Source organism: Mirounga leonina, unplaced genomic scaffold, assembly GCF_011800145.1.
Source record: "Mirounga leonina isolate KUSES-001 unplaced genomic scaffold, KU_Mleo_1.0 Mir_115, whole genome shotgun sequence".
In the NCBI taxonomy this organism is placed as follows: Eukaryota; Metazoa; Chordata; class Mammalia; order Carnivora; family Phocidae; genus Mirounga; species Mirounga leonina.
In genome coordinates this window covers 43972730-43990397 of record NW_023270268.1, presented here as the reverse complement: position 1 = coordinate 43990397, position 17668 = coordinate 43972730, and the positions used below count along the sequence as shown (strand labels likewise).

General features: G+C 41.9%; 1 protein-coding gene across 1 annotated transcript in view; it reads left to right on the top strand.

Moving 5' to 3' along the window:
* WWTR1 (WW domain containing transcription regulator 1) overlaps window positions 1–17668 on the top strand; it is a 135458-nt gene that overhangs the window by 113576 nt on the left and 4214 nt on the right. Inside the window, exons 5-6 of the mRNA XM_034996825.1 lie at window positions 12528–12661; window positions 13814–13926. Coding sequence (XP_034852716.1) covers window positions 12528–12661; window positions 13814–13926 — 247 coding nt within the window. The remainder of the gene's footprint in view (window positions 1–12527; window positions 12662–13813; window positions 13927–17668) is intronic.

Sequence of the window (17668 nt, the reverse complement as noted above, 5' to 3'; positions counted from 1 at the left end):
TGCCTCACTGTTGTCACTTAAGCCCGGGACAGGGAAATGGACTATCAGTAAAGGTGATATTTGGCTAACCTGTTTAGCTGCCTTTTAGAATCAGGTAGAAAACAGGAATAAGGGTAAAGGAAATGGTCCTGATGAAGTCTGAAGATTTTTTTTTAAAGATTTATTTAGGGGCACCTGGGTGGCTCAGTTGGTCAAGCATCTGCCTTAGCTCAGGTCATGATCCCAGGGTCATGGGATCAAGCCCCAAATCGGGCTCCCTGCTCAGCAGGGAGTATGCTTCTCCCTCTCCCTCTGCTCTTTCCCCTGATCAAATAAATAAATAAAATCTTAAAAAAATTTTTTTTAATAAGATTTATTTATTTATTTATTTTGAGAGCGAGAGAGAGAACATGCGTGTGTGCTTGTGTGTGCGTGAGCTGGGGGGAGGGGCAGAGGCAGAGGGAGAGAAGCAGATTCCCCGCTGAGCACAGAGCCCAAAGGGGGCTCAATCCCACAACCCTAAGATCATGACATGAGCCGAAATCAAGAGTCAGATGCTCAACCGACTGAGCCATCCTGGCGCCCCATGATGAGGTCTGAAGATTATCTGTAGACTTCATTTCTTCTTCCTGTCCCACTCCCATGCCCACCGTGGTCAACAAGTACCTGAATCTCCTTAGCTCACTGGGCAGTCTGTAAGGAGCATGGCTCTCCTCTTGCTCACAAGGGGGCCCTAGCCATGCAGGCTGTGTTCTCAGGGTCCCCGCCTTGCAGGCAACCTTGACCTGCCTGCAGGTCCATCAAGAGAGAATTTCCAGGAGGCCCCATCCTATTTCTATCTCTGTAGTGGGAAGAGAGGTTGGGAAAATTTAATGAGTAGGTGAATTTGTTGCCTAGTTCTTGGGAAGTCATCACCATTCTGAAAATTGTTATCATCCTTAAATATATAATAAATGTGAAAGCTCCTTATAAATGAAATACCATGTAAAAATTTAGTTTTATCCCTCCGTCTTCCTTTTCCTTCTTCCATGCCATCATCCCTCCAGGCGTGTCATCTGACGATGTTGCATTGTGGAGAAAGAAGCTCCTCAGTATTGCATAAGCTGATGTACACTGCATAATGTCAGGGGCTCACATGTTAACTCGTGGTCACTGAAATCATGTAGAATGTCAACAAATGGATGTAAGGAAAGTTTGATTACAGATCTGAGGTGAACCTTCATTATTTCAGGATGGAAAATTACTTTTTTCATTCTTTTCTTTGTCTCCTCATTCACTTATCCAACCAACATTTATGTGGTGAAAAATAACAAACAAAAAGATAAATGGGACTTGGCCGCCTTCGGATAACTTGTATCTTACCAGACAAGCAAAATGATGAAATCAGGGTGATTACAACTAATCCAAATGTGTGGCCAGAAGGGTAAATTCAAACTTTCCCTCTTTCCATCTTTGGCTTTCATTCCTGGAGCAGAGACCAGACACACCACAGCACAGAGTTCTGTGAAGCGAGCAGAAGGTACTTCTTTTTTTCTCTTCAGTGGGCCCTCGGGCCAACAAGTTGTTGAAGAATCTGCAACATTAGGATCAAAGGGCCAGTGAGGTTTTTGGTATCTCCTTCAAGTAGGAGTCTTCTGAAGTAGGAGAGTTCCATTAAAAATGGTCCCTACAAGTTAGCATTGGCTGCTGTAGCCAAGTTGAACTTGTGTCTGATAACTGATGAGTTATCTCGGGTTGAGGCACGTGCTCCAGGCTCAGGGGCGCCCCGAACAAGCTCAGGAGAATTCCAGCTGGGTCTGCAATACACAGTCTTATTAGGAAAGTGGATGTTTCCCTGCTTTCCACAGGCATCCATCGCAGACATTGTGGAGAATGAATTTTGAAAGACAGTCTCGGTTGTCCGTGATAATGAGAGTTTCATCTTTGTGAAATTTCCCAAACCTGGAGAGGCAGCTTCGAGTTCCTAAGAGAAATGGCAACTCGAGAAAAGAAAGCAGTCTCAGCTGAAGGTGTGCCTCCTGGTATCCTCGTAGTTTTTAAAAAGAAATTTGAATTCAGTTTGTGACAATTTTTTCTTTTGATTTAGAAAAATAAAGTTTTTTTTTTAAAAGAGTGGAATTGTTTTATTTTATTTTTTTTTAAGTTTTTATTTATTTATTTGACAGAGAGAGAGAGAAGGAGTGAGAGCACAAGCAGGGGGAGCGGCAGAGGGAGAGGGAGAAGGAGAAGCAGACTCTCTGCTGAGCAGGGAGCCCAACATGGGGCTCGATCCCACAACCCTGGGATCATGACCTGAGCTGAAGGCAGATGCTTAACCAACTGAGCCACCCAGGTGCCCCAGAAAAATAAAGTTTTTAATTTATAAAAATATAATTGGGTAGGGTTTTGTTTTGTTTTTTTCTGATTGAGATGAAAGAAGCATTTGCTAAGTGAAAGAAGCCAGGTCTTTATGATTCTATTTATATGACATTCTGAAAAAAGGCAAAACTATAGGAACAGAGAATACGTACGTGGGTGCCAGGCTTGGGGGTCGGCAGGGGCTGCCTGCAAAGGGGCAGCACTAGGGAATTCGCGGGGTAGTGGCACTGTTCTGTATCTTGATTGGGGTGGCTGTTTCACAACCCCGTGGATTTGTCAAAACTCAGAAATGTGCACTACAAAGAGTGGGTTTTACTGTATATCAGCTAAAATAATAAGAAAGTAAAATTATCACACAAGAAAGACAAAACAAATTCATTGTAAAACAATGTTTAAAATACTCAAAACCAAGAACATAATAATCACTTAGAGTCTTACCTCAAGAGAGTGCCTATGAAGATGTTGGTGATTTCTCTCCAGTCTTTGTATGTATCTGTGTGTATGCTTTGTTTTTAAAACAAAATTGGTAGCGTATCATACTTCTGTTTTATTATCTCTTCTTCTTAATATATTGGGACATCATGTATTTATTCTGTATCAGCCATGGAAATTGTGCCGTGACTTTGAATGTATCTATTGTAAGCTGCCTGGGATCCTTCCTACAACAGGGCTGGACATAATTTTTAAAATACCATGAACCAGACATGCCCACAATGACTGTAGAATATTCTGCTGTTACAGCTTAAAAATCAACACAGTATTTGCTCAGTATCATAAAGGGCATGTTTGCGACTTTACCCAATGAAATGGAAAATTTTGGTAACTGGTAAGAAATTGAGAAAGAGGCTTTTCAGTCACTATTTACTCATCTAAAAGAACAATTCCTTGACATGAAAACAGAGTGATGGCTTTAACTGAGCAGAGTATTTCTTTTCATGCGTATTATTCATTTAATTAGGAAGCTGGGGGGCCTTCTGCCTTGAAGATTTTAACCTCAAGGACTTCCCGTCAGCCCCCAAGGCCTGGAAGATTCCTAAGTGAAGAAGTCTTAGCTCCTCCTTGCCCCTTCTCAGGGCCTGTCTTGTTGGGAAACCATTATTATTCTTAGATAGATTCAGCCCTGCTTTTACCCTGGCCCTTAATTGGGGCTCCGTGGACAGGAGAATGCAGCTTGTCAAGCAAAACTGCTGACTAAGCCTGGCCTCTAGTTGCCAGGGCAACAGGATGAGGACAGAGGGTTTGGGCGGGAGGCCTCGGAATTCTTTTGGCAGGTCTCACAGATTTCTGTTAGGCCTGACATCCACTATGGGGTCCGGCTGGCCAGCTGGCCGGCCTCGAGCAGCCATTCCTGACCGTGGGCCCAGGGGGGACACGCCCGGCTGTGAGCAGCGCTGCTCTGGGGGAAGAATCTGGAGTCTGGTTTTTATCATGCGAAGAATAGCTATTTAGAGAGGTTAAAAAGTGTCGTGTTAAAGCAGACCATGAAGCATAAATGGTGGCTATTTCATAAAGAGTCTTTCCTTCAGACGCTATAATTTAACTTCTTGAAAAGCTTTTCATAGAATTAGGTTTCAGGGTTGACTGGGACATAGAGGTCATGTCATCCAACCAATATGTAACTCCATCTATGGTAGCCTGGCTATGCAAGTTCATTCATTGATTTGTTCAACAAATGCTCCAGGTACTAAATGCACAGCAGGGAGTGGACAGACTTGGTCTGTACTCTCCAGCAAACTTCAATTCTAGCTTCCATCAAGTCCCAGAAATAATCCATCTTTTAAAATGTCTTGGTGCTCCCATGTCGTTGAGGAATAATACAAGGACCCTTTTTTAAAATATTGTAAATTGAACACATTTTTCAAATAGAGGGTCACCATATTTGCACAAAGGAAAAGCAACTTCATATTTCTGATCTTCATAAGATCACCAAGGTATGAAGAAACACCATTTCAAAATCCATTCAGCTATTTTTTTTTTTTAAGTGAAGAGAGAATATCTAAATTGTGAAGTTTTCCTTAATGTGATTCTAAGGGATAACAGATTATAGAATAACACAAGATTGTGATATACATCCTGAATTGAAAGAGCAACAAACAGGCCATGGATAATCATTATGGACTCAACAAATGTCTTCCCTCAGTGTTCGAGTTTCGACTATTCTTTCATACCAGTGGTCTGGCAGCTGAGCATGTATGATGAGGTATTTGAAAAAGGGAGGCTCCAGGAAATGTGACAATGAATTTCTAGAATCTCTTGGCACAGAGTTAAAAAGAAATTTACATTGGGAATTTTTTCCCCCCAGTAAAGAAGGTACACAGTTTAGTGTTTTGCCTCTGAAGTCCCCAAGGGTTTTGGCAGAGACAGCAACTTTCCTGCACCAGAGTAACTATTTCAATGTTAGGATTTCAAAATACTGTCTTTATTTGATTTGATTTTTTTTTCATTTGTTTCTACTCACCCCACCCTTTATAATTAAAACAGTCCAATCCTCCAGTTCTGTGGAACCCCTGGCCACACACGCTTCCATCAGGCCGGCTTCCATCAGGCCGAGCGCCCTCAGAAGGGTTATTGTCATTCCGCTTCTCTTTGAAGTACATTCCAGTGAGGGCAGGAGCCGGCTGGCTGCAGGTGCTCCCTTAGCCAAGGACAGATGGGGCTGCAGGACGCTTTCAACTGCTGTGTGCTTTCTCACCTGCTCTGTTGATTTATTCCACAGGCAGGCTGCAGGCCGGCGGGGAGCTGGAAGGAAAGGAGGTTTGAGGTTTGCCTCCAGGGACATCTTCAACTTACAAATCAGCATTTGTCTTTCACATCCCTCTCGCTCTTTTACACCCCACCCCCTTCCCCAGCTGCTAGGGAAGGGGTTTGTTGTTTTGTTTTTTGGGGGTTTTTTTGTTTGTTTTTAACCTACATATAATTATTCGTTTCAGAGACCTAGATGGACAACCACAAACTCTGAAAGAGATTCTCAAGCCCTTATTTTGCAACAGTCTTTCCACCCTCAGCTTGGATAGAGAAAAAAAAATACACTTGTGGCAGGGGACGGGAGGGGTGGGGTTACTAGGGGCAGCTTTCCAGATCTTTCTGAAACCGGTCTTTAAAATCTGAACTTACAACTGTGCTTGATGTGTTGTGAATTCCCAGGGCACTAACTCCACCCATATACATTGAAAAGGACCATAGAATATGTCCAATTCAATCTTTTTCCCAATTGGGCAAGGGAAACTGTTCAGGACAGCTAAACAGGCTATGTCATCCGGTCCTCCTCAATACTGCCCGAAGGAAGAGGGTTGGTATTTCCATTTGATAGCTGGGAAAATAGGCTCAGAGAAATGAGATAACTTACCCCAAGTCCCACAGCCAGTAGGTAAAAGAGCCGAAAATTTGAGGTCTTCTGACCTCAACCCTTGATTTTCCTCTCTCTGCCACAGTCAGTGTGGTGGTTAGGAGAACAGACTCTGGAGCCAGATTTTGGGAAGAAGTTTGCTTAACTTCTCTGTGCTTCAGTTTTCTCATCTGAAAAATGGAGACGGTTGGGTTGTCATGAGGATAAAATGCTAAAGTGCTTAGAACAGTGCTCCCCACATAGTAAGTGATATGCAAGCTTTAGCTGACATCTCTGCCTCCTAAAACATACAACACTATCAGTAACTCATTCTGTTGACTGCCTCTTTGGACCAGGTTCTTTATAATAAGCTTTTAAATCTTTATAACAGCCCAGCAAGGTGAGTTTTACAAGCTGTCTTTTTTTTTCCCCCAGATAAATAAACTAGCAAGGAAGATTAAGAATTTAGCCCAAGATGTTATAGGTAGGGAGTAACTGAGCTGGGATTTGAACTCCAATCTTTCTGATTCCAGGGATGCTTTTTCTCCGTGCCAAGCTCTGAACACGTCTAATAGCATTTAACCTTCCACAACTGCTTGAGAATTCCAGTGGCCAGTAGCCCAGAGAATTGAGAGAGCCAGTTCCATCACTCAACAGGACTACTAACTAGAAAACCCTTCATCAGATCTGCCTCAAATCCATGGTAGAAGGAATCTATCTTCCTTCTTCCATGTGATAGTCCATTAATAGTTTGAGAACCAAAGTATACCCCTCATGTCTCTCTACTGGTTAAACAGTTCCCTGCTTCTTCATAAGACATGACACCTGGATCCCTTCCAACCTGATTATTCTCCTCTGGTCACTCTTTGCAAAGTGTAGAACAGAGACCTGGATGCTGCCTTCCCTGTGGGGGTTGACTAGAGGTAGGCAAGTCTATTGGAATAGCTAAAGAAGCAATGCTGATCTGCTACTTGAAACGGAACAGAGGTTTGGAGCATGGGGATATCAAGAGATAGAACCCACAAGGCTTGGTCCTTGTTCACATCTGTCTCCCTCTCTAGGATCCTCCATGAGGTAGGGCACTATCTGTGTTCATTGCTATATCCCTGCTGCCGAGAGCAGTACCTGGCACCTGGTAGTTTCTATAGTATTTTTTAAAAAAATAAATACAAGTACAAAAATGAGTTGTTATGGGGCTGAGGGAGCTGAGGGAGTCAGTGGACTTGGATTTTTGCACTGGTGTAGGTGGTGATAGCATTAAGAGAAAGCTTGAAGTTGGTAGGAAGAGATGCTTTGCGGCCAGATGAGGAGTGGATTGTGAGACATGGGGTATCCTACCCCAGCTGGACACCTTTATTTAGGAGTCCAGAGCCAGGAGAGGGGGAAGCTCATGGCTTGCTGTGGTTCTTGTGGTCAGGGAAGGCATTCTGGAAAAGGTGGTACAACAGAACTTGTAAGGGTGGGTGAAATACGGCTAGATGAAGAGGGCCCCAAAATAGGAGGAGTCTAGGAAACTGAAAGCTTGTTTGGGAAGACAGGGTGGGGGGACCCTGGGAATGCGTCTGTGAGTAGAACTACTGGACTAGAGTGGAAGTGGGAGACGAGAGTCAGACCCAGGGGCTCAGATGTGCCTCCAGCTTAGCATCTGTTCTGCCTAGACTAGGGGGAGCTGGGCCCTGGCAACGGTTAGAGCAGTTGCCACACCCACTCTCTGAGTCTAGTCCTAGACCAGCCGGGGCTGACTGAGCCTCTGTTTCCACATCCGTTTGCTTAGTCCAGTGCCACCGTCTTCTGTCTGTATTTTAGCCATTTCACCTTCATCAGTCTTGACTGCTGCTTCTTGGTCAGAGCAAAGTCAGGCATGTAGGGCAGCCAAAATCATCCTGAGCCTAGGATTTAATTTCATACCTAAATTTAGTTTTTATTTTTGAAAAAGTCCTTCCTTGTTTGGATTCGGACATGTTAGTGATGTTAGTCCTTTTATTTCCAAACTCTGGGTTTTGTACTGCTCTTTTTCTCCTTCAATTCATGAGCAGAAATAGTAAAGTATTTTCATTCAAAAAAAAAGGTACTTCTAAATATGGAACTATTACATTATAAAATATAATTCAGGGAAGTGAAACTTCTCACTGTTCTCCCTGTATATTAAAATCTAATTCTATGTTATATATATAAAAAAAAAATCTTACAGACCTGTCCTTATTTAAAAAAAGAAAAAGAAGAAAAGAAAATTGTTTTCTTAGCTTTGCTGACTCATCATGATGAATTTCACACTTGGATTTAATCCTTCCAAGGTGAGAGTTGACCAGGAAGAAATGTCAAACCACTCAGTATGGATCAGTTTCTCATGATAATGCGACTTCTAAGATTGTTTGGTTTTGTTTTGCTTTTGTTTTCTGGGATTGGAATACAGAACATGGGATGATAATATTACTTAGTTCACATTTATTAAATGATTGCGTGTGTAGATGCTGTCATTATCCCCACTTTATAAATGAGGAACAGAGGGGGCGCCTGGGTGGCTCAGTTGGTTAAGCATCTGCCTTCGGCTCAGGTCATGATCTCAGGGTTGTGGGATTGAGCCCCGAGTTGGGCTCCTTGCCCAGCAGGGAGTCTGCTTCTCCCTCTCCCTCTGCCCTTCCCCCCTGCTTGTGCTTTCTTTCTCCATCACTCTCAAATAAATAAAAAAATCTTAAAAAAATAAAATAAATGAGGAACAGAGAGTTTAACTGGCTGGGAGATGGCAGAGCCAGGTTCACATCCAAGCCTCTGGCCCCAGATTCCCTGATTCTGACCACTCTGCCCTCCTGCTTATCTTCTGTCTTAGGAGTAGGGAAGAGAGCAGTGGGATCATTACACGAGGATGGAGTTTGTGCCTGGCTAATTGAGATGTATACATAGGGTGTTATTTTAATTATATTTGTGGTTGACGATGAGGATTGAATGCTCTTAGTGTATTTTTTTCTTTTATTACTAATCACCACTTAAAATATTCCTATTTGAATTCCAGTAATACTTTTCATTTATTCATTGGGCAAGTATTTATTGAGTACCTACTGTATGCCTAGACTGTTGTAGACAGCAAGGATATAGTTGTGAACATGACACATAAGATTCCTTCCTTTGTGGAATTTCCTAACATTATAATGGGAGACACAGACAAAAATACTTAAGTTGCTATGAAGAAAATTTAATGCAATCTCTGAGGAGATAGCGTTTGTAGGAGGCAGACATTAAGTGAGGTACGAATTTGGGGAGATCCGAGGTGTACGTTCCAAGCAGAGGGAACACTTGTGCAGATGCTGGCAGTGGGAGGAACAGCAGGAAAGGGGTGAGTGAGGAGAGCATGTCAGAGATGAAGGAGGGGAGGTGGACAGGGCTGTCACATAGGGATTTGTGGGCCACCATCCAGGGGGCCACCATGATCTTCCTGTTGGTGGCTGTGTGGAATGATTTGTAACCCAAGAATAATCTTGGAGACAGTGTTGCTTCCTATGATAACTTTCTAACTCACACTAGTCTGATTTATATTCCAAGGTTATTATTCAGGTACATTCAACACCCTTTCTGTATCCTTTCTCATTTGTTAGTCATTAAAAGGTGGGAAATGATAATGTGAGCCCCCTCCAGAGAGAACATAGCATTGCCTCTTCTGTGACATGGGGTCAAGCCTTCAAAATAGTTGGGGGAAATAACGATGCTGAGGAATGGAACTTCAGCTATCTTTAATTTAAAATAGCGGGAACAGATGTGAATTGGCAGATGGCACAGTGAAACATTTTCCCCAATATGGTGTAGGTTCTTTCAGCTTTGGTTATTCTAGTCTTCTGAATTTTATTTATATATTTAACCACACACAAGCTTTCTCTTAAAAATATATGTTGTGGGGCGCCTGGGTGGCTCAGTTGGTTAGGCGACTGCCTTCGGCTCAGGTCATGATCCTGGAGTCCCGGGATCGAGTCCCACATCGGGCTCCCTGCTCAGCAGGGAGTCTGCTTCTCCCTCTGACCCTCCTCCCTCTCATGCTCTCTGTCTCTCATTCTCTCTGTCTCAAATAAATAAATAAAATCTTTAAAAAAAAAAAATGTCGTATCGATTTGAGATATGCCAGGAGTAAATTAAATGAAGAGGAAAGTTTAGAACTATATATTTTATAGCTCATTTCTGATATTTTTACTTATAATTTTAAACATTTTACTTTCATCTTGTATGTTGTTATAGATGACAAAAAATTAATATATATATAGTGTGTGTGTGTGTTTGTGTGTGTGTGCATCTGTATCTTTTTATACAGTGAAGTTCCAGAAGTAATTCTTTTTTTTTTTTTAACATTTAATTATTTAAGATTTTATTTATTTGACACACAGAGAGAAAGCACAAGTAGGCAGAGAGGCAGGCAGAGAGAGAGGCAGAAGCAGGCTCTCCACTTAGCAGGGAGCCCGATGCGGGACTCGATCCCGGGACTCCAGGATCATGACCTGAGCCGAAGGCAGTCGCTTAACCAACTGAGCCACCCAGGCGCCCTTTTTTTTTTTTTTTTAAAAGATTTATTTATTTATTTATTTGAGAGAGCGAGAATGAGAGAGAGTACATGAGAGGGGGGAGGGTCAGAGGGAGAAGCAGACCCCCTGCCGAGCAGGGAGCCCGATGCGGGACTCGATCCCGGGTCTCCAGGATCATGACCTGAGCCGAAGGCAGTTGCTTAACCAACTGAGCCACCCAGGCGCCCCCAGTAATTCTTATTGTATTTAAATTCAGACTACCTGGATATTAGAAATTCAGTGAGTATTCTTAAGACTTACGGTGAAAAAATTTTGTCAGATATAAGGAAATGCAGCAATCTCTTCCACTTTTATGTTTAAAAGAGCATGTGTTTAGAGGAGCATAGGAGAAGGGAGGGAAGAATAAGACAAGATGAAATCAGAGAGGGAGACAAACCGTAAGAGACTCTCCATCATAGGAAATAAACTGAGGGTTGCTGGAGGGGAGGGGGTGGAGGGGATGGGGTTACTGCGTGATGGACATTAAGGAGGGCACGTGATCCAGTGAGCACTGGGTGTTATATAAGACTGATGAATCATTGAACTCTACCTCTGAAACTAATAATATGCTATATGTTAATTGAATTTAAATAAAGTAAAGGAAACAAAAAAAGCATCTATTCAGAATGGTTATAAAATGGATTGTGCTAGTTAAAGTTAATTTTTTATGTAATGAAGGTTATTGCCCAAAGGATCTCTGCAGTTACAGTTTATAAAAAACTAGAAATTATATCATTGACTAGATGTTTTCAGACTGTGGTTTGTGTATGTGTGTGTGCTTGGTGGACTCCAGGCTTCTCCCACCGGTTCAGTCCCTGTCGTTCTTCTGTATGAGGCCTTCAGGTGACCTTTGGTTGGAGAATAAGGTTTCTAATGCACACTGCCTGCCATATAAAAACATCTGTCAGGAAATAATTTAATTTTTCTAGACTTATTCAGAAGGTAGTTTGAAGATTGAAATTGTGGACTAAAATCACCTCTAAAAAAATATCCTGTTGTTGTTGTTTGCTTTTTATGGATGACTGAAGAAAATTTGTTAAGTATTCTGGTTATTTGCAACTTGGATGAAGAGAAGTGAGCCAGAAGCCCTTCCTAGACAGGATGTTTATTTCATTACAAATTAACAATGCAGTTTCTTATCAATCAGGAGTCTCAGTTTTGTAAGAGTCATGCTACCATAACTCCTCATAACAGTACAATGAACTCTAGTAACCGAAAGTTTTTATTGCCGATGACTTCACTAGACTTGTCTAGACAGCAGTTACTCTCTAAAATCATAGCATGTTAGGGCTGGAAGAGATCTAACAGAGATACCGTAATTTAAATGGCCTAAATATTCTGTTTGCCATTGTAGCCATGGTTTTGGGGTTTGAGGGATGGGAAGACCAATGACTTCAGGCTGGAAAGTGGGAAACTGATAGGCATAAATATAGGAAGGGCCTAACTTGGGTTTTGGATGCAAGTATAAACATACAAAAGTATTCTTCTCTGGAAAGAGCAGCAGATTTGAAAGGAATTTGATGTCTGCTCATGTTTGTCAAAATGGGAGAGACTCCCTGGAGGTTTTACCTAGAGAAAGTAATTGCAGTCCAATTCATAACCTTTTGGACTGACTCTCTTTGGCAAAGTCATGCCAGCCAAAACAAAATAATTCTAGCATTCTGATTTTTGCTAATGAAATCCATATGCTATCAGTTTGTTGTTAGTGGGATTTGGATTGGCTCTGCATGGTTCCCCACCCTTCAGCCATTTTAATCAGGTCAACAAAATGACTAGTCAAATAGAAAAACCGATGGACTAACAAACTTTTTCACTGGTTGTTTTGTTCTCCTGGCTATTGACATAGAACTGCCAGCTATGATCTGATGGAGAGCCTGACTCTGTAATTCGCCAGCTTTATGGGCCTGTTCGTGGCAAAGAGCAGAATGTACTTGCTAGGCCAAAGGAGTTCAGCTGCTTTCATTGATTAAGATTTGGTCTGAGCACCTGGGATAAAAATGTCTTGGAAGAAAGTGTCTTGACACCTTTATGTGACTTGGGTATTTAAACACTTGGATGGGTGGGACAGTTGCTACGTAAGTGTCCTGAGGTAGATACTAGCTGAGCTTCTCATTAACTTTGTGAATGTCAGAAAGTGACTTATGCCTGGAAGACTTTCTCCGGAGAAAGAACAGTGATGATTTCCTGATGGTTTTGACTGATTGGGAACACACATGAAATGCTCTGTGTTTGGTGAAAAGGTTTCATGTGAAATACACTTTGCTCTGATCCTTGTGACAATGAGTGAATAACTTGCCCTCCCTGTGACTGTCCTATTTCTATAGGAAGCCGCCCTCTGTAGACAGCTCCCCATGGAAGCTGAGACTCTGGCCACCGTTCAGGCTGCTGTCAACCCGCCAGCCATGACCCCAGACATGAGATCCATCACTAATAATAGCTCGGATCCTTTCCTCAATGGGTAAGCTAACATTTTGGAGGCACTGACTTATGATTTGCTTGCTTTCTTAACGTGGTCTAGAGTATAATGGGCCTTTGTTTATGTTGGGGAAAGGTGGGGAGCTGGGAGGTTGGGGTGGGGATCGAGGGAAGCTGTCCATTTCCTGATGCTGGTAACTGTACTTCGATTGTGTAAGATGTCCTTGGGGAAGCTGGGTGAATGGCACACGGGAACTCCGTACACTTTTCCCATCTTTTCTGTGGGTCTAAAATTGTTTTACAATAAAAAATGTAATTAAAACAAAGAGATATTTTTAAAATACGAAACATATGAGCAAGAACGAAAAGATAATTTAGCCAGAAATATGTTCGTGAGTAGAAGTAGTCAAACCTTAATTGTAGCTTTTAAACCCTTATTAATAAAGGGCAGTTGTCGATTTCCTGTGTCCTTTCTGCCCTTGCAGAAGCCTGTAGCAAACAAACAAATACAATTATGAAAGTTAGTAAAAAAGAGAGGTAAAAACAAACAGTAACTGAAATAATGAAGAAAGGGAATTTTTTAAATTGTTGATTTAGAAGTATTACAAATACACAGAAAAATAATAAAGAATAACATAAGATTTACCCAGGTATCCAACGCCCAGATTTGCCATACTTCCATAGATCTTGTTTTGTTTTGTTTTTTAGAGTATTATAGTTAATATTTAAACCATCCCCACCACCACTGAAATGTTTCTCTTTTTCCCTCCCTAGTGGGAGCCACTGTTCAGCAATTGGTGTGTGTCCATCGCACATATTTTTATACTTCCGATTACTTGTTAATGTGTGCATTCATAAGCAATATTCAACACTGTTTTCTTTTTTAAAAATTTACATAAATGGTATCATAGTCTATGTGCAGCACAGTTTTCAAATTATTATTTTGAGATAAAAAGGAAATCAGCGTCAACTTACTGTGAATGGCCAGTTTTATTTGCCTGTCTTTACATCTCGCTGACATTGGTATGCATGTTGGAAAATTAAAGACGGGTGCAAAGTCGGCCTCTCTCCATTCCCTGGAAAGTTGGGCAGCATGACAGAAGGAGACCAGTGTAGGGGTTTCATGACTGTGTTTTGATTTTGGAATTTCTTGATGTGGGCTCGCATTGAAGTCTCTCTGTCCTTCACTCCCCAGAGGGCCCTATCATTCGAGGGAGCAGAGCACGGACAGCGGCCTGGGGTTAGGCTGCTACAGTGTCCCGACGACTCCGGAGGACTTCCTCAGCAACGTGGACGAGATGGACACAGGTGGGAGCAAAGCCTGCAAGTCCTTGCAGTGTGTTTGCCTTTTTATATCGTCCCTTCGGTCATCGCAGTTCTAAGTCCAACCAGAAACACTTCATCTCAACAATAACAGAAAATGACACCTGAAAAGCCACCCAAACCCCAGACACTATAAATAAATTCTAGTCCCTTCTTCTTAGTTTATACAAATACAGTTTTATACACAGGCACAGGATTTTAAATTCTTTCTCTCCTCCCTCCCTCCTCCTCTCTCTCTTTCTTTCTTTCTTTCCTTTGTCCTTGCCTCATATAGCCAGCCCCTGCTCACTGTTGCATTCCTGCCATTGTCTCCTGCCATTCTTCCACAGTGGAATATTTATACTGTTCTCCTTTCAGTTATAATGTACGGGCCACTTTTTCTCTTGAGAAGTGGGATGGCTTTATAGTTCTACCCGCATGCAATTTTTTTCATGTCAATCGCTGCATTTGGGAAGCAGTTGGCAGCGGGCATTTGGAAAGTTAAGCCACTCAGAAGATTCTAAATTGTCAGCTCCCAAGCAAGTCCCAACATGATAACAGTGTCTTCCCTCAGCAATTAAAGAGAAGAGTCAGGGTACTTTTGACCTAGTCCCGGCCTGCCCCCCTTTAGGCCAGGCCCCGGCTGGCTTCTGGTCCTGTCTCCTCTTCCAAGTAGTGAGGCCACCAATTGCAAAGCCAGATTGGGTCTTCTTAGCCACAGCCAGATTTAATTATAAAGTCCTAAACCCCCAGAGGATAGTCTAGAACCAAAAATAAATGATGACTGAGGGGTCCACTATTTGGAAGTATTCATGCAAGTTTCTGCTGTCATCACTGATGACAGAAAATTAATTGTCCTGTGATGAAAAGAAGTCCTTTTGAGGAGACTGCGTGGCTCAGTCTTTAAGCGTCTGCCTTCGGCTCAGGTCATGGTCCCAGGGTCCTGGGATCAAGCCCCACATCGGGCTCCCTGCTCAGCAGGAAGCCTGCTTCTCCCTCTCCCACTCCCCCTGCTTGTGCTCTCTCTCTCTCTCTCTCTCTCTCAGTCAAATAAATAAAATCTTTAAAAAAAGAAAAGAAGTCCTTTCCCCAGTGCCATTGTCCACAGTGCCTGTGTGTGTTACACTGTGTTCTTAGATGACTGTCATCTGTATCATAGTCTCTGAAGCTAAACCACTGGTCAGACCAGAGTCAAGAGTCAGCCAGGCGTCTTAGGAGTGCAGTAGGTTGGAGCAGCTGCTTTGGGGTCTCTCTGCAGGTCGTCATCAATGTGTTTAGAGGATAGCACAGACTGTCTTGTGAGGAGTCACACGGAAATAGTTTGAAATGTTTGTTTTGTTATTCGTCGATTTATTACTTCAGTTTCCTCCCTCCCTCCCGCCTCCCTCCCTCACTTTCTTCATCGCTCTCTTTAATTTTTGGTGTGAGATTAATTTTATCCTCTTTGGAACAGCCTTATGAAATGGCTCCTTCCTATATTTAATAATTGTTGGCTTTCATCTTTTGAACACTGGGAAGCCAGTAAAGATAAAAAACAAAAGTTAAATAAAAAAAGACTCAGGAGATCTAAATCTAAGCCTGACCATTAAAAAAAAAAAAGGATGGATTCTATTTTACGGCTTTTTTGTTTTAAAGATTTTATTTATTTATTTATCAGAGAGAGAGAGCACAAGCAGAGTGTGGGGCAGAGGGAGAGGGAGAAGCAGGCTCCCCGCTGAGCAGGGAGCCCGACGCGGGGCTCGATCCCAGGACCCTGGGATCATGACCTGAGCTGAAGGCAGATGCTTAACGACTGAGCCACCCAGGTGTCCCTATAGCTTTTAGAAATAGCCTCAAAGTAGGGAATATTTTGAAGCCAAAATGTAGAATTAAGTGGTATTCTGGAAAGAACATAGTCTTTGTAGACAGGCAACCTAAATTGAATCTCTGTTTCTCCACTTCTTGGTAGTGACTTTGGGAAAGTGATAGAACCTGCCAAGGCCTTGGATTTCACATCTATAAGTGGGAGTAACATGCTTACTTCACGGAGTTGTGGGGAGTCATGAGATCACAGAGTTTGGCCCAAAGTTCTCTTCCCCCACTTCTGGGAGGCTGAAGTAATGGACAAATTGAACTTGATAAATGCTAGGCTTCCAAGTTAACCTGGTTAAGTGAGTGTCAGCCTGCGGAGTTTAGGGTCATTCTGTGAAGTCTTTCTAGGAAGTAGGCATGAACCTTCTCAAGGAAAGAAAAGCAATACAGTAATAAGATGAGGAAAAGCTGGGGGGTGGGCACAGCTCCAGTGTGGCTAGAAAAGGTCTATTAGATTCACTGACCACATGCTGAATGGAAACAAGCCAGCTAAGCACACTCCCTTTGCAAATCACACATGGGAACAACAGCTGGATATGGTGTGGACTAGAGTAAAGGGAATAGCAAGAGCAAAGGTTGGGAAGTCATCCACTCTTTTAGAATATTCTGCAATAATCATACCCTTTTAAGAATTGCCTGGATTTTTATCTCTCCTGCTTTTTAATGGATAAAACTGTTAAAGACCAAAAAGATCACTATGCTATTGCAAAGTTGATCCAAAGAGAGATATTTTAAGATTGTTAACCTTAACGAAGAATCTTATAACTAGTTCTCCTCATGCTTTCCATGTCTGAGGAGAAAGGATAAGAGAAATTCTTTAAAACAGATTTTGTTTGGCTAAAAAAAAAAAAAAGTGTTCTTGAGTTATTAGAAAATGTGTATGGGAAATCAATAGAGATGAATGGTTCTAACTGGAGGTGAGGAAAAAAGACACCCAGCACTTGAGATCAGATAGTTTTTCAGGGCAGATACTTTTTTTCAGCCTCATTTCCATCTGTTACATTCTAGTGGGTAGTGAAAGTTATTTGGGATTTCCTCAACATCAAATTTGATGTTGAGGTCATGTCAAACTTGATTTAATTTTCCAAATTACTACCTTTTGCAATGAAAATCCTCTGAAATATTGCCAAGAGTCACTGATACTGTATGGGTTACAGAAGAGCCATTAAGCTTTGCTATCACCAAAATGCAAGTTTGGTTATGTTTCCCTCATCACTTGGAAAGATGTAATTTTTCTCCTTGGAAAATGCATTTGGTTAAAATGAATTTTCTCTGCTTTTGCTCAGAATAATGAAATTTCTATGCACAATTTCAGGAAGGCTACCATACTTAAAAGACACAAAAGCTAATTTAACAAGTTTCTTAGAAATGATTTCTAGGGTGGAAGCTGGCCTTAGTTACCAATGCTCCTCAGTCTCTGAGGTATATTTTAAACCTTCAGAAAGTTGATCAGGGCTATTTGAATTAGACAGTTGTTCTGATATTGGGTAATCAAGAATGATTGAGTTCCTAGGTTTTTCTTTCTTTTAGCACAATCAACATTTATTGTATTTTTGTATTTATATAAGTTTGTATGTATGAGTGATGCCCAGAACTGCGGATGTGTGGCAGACAGTCTATGGTGCTTTACTCCAGTACGTGAAGAAGGTACCTATAATCCCAATTTCAGATGGGTACACTGAGGTCAGACAAGTTCTGTGTGTCTAAGGTCACACAGCTAAAAGCCCAGTCCACTGGCACAAGGGTCAGTATGTTTTCTCCTACACTATTATTCGTAAAGAACATATATTCTTCATGTCATATCCCAGACATCTCATTTTCCTAGAACAGCATTTTCTCACCTGTGTTCTGTGGACTCCACTTCCATTAGGATATAAATTCTGCCAGAATAGGATTG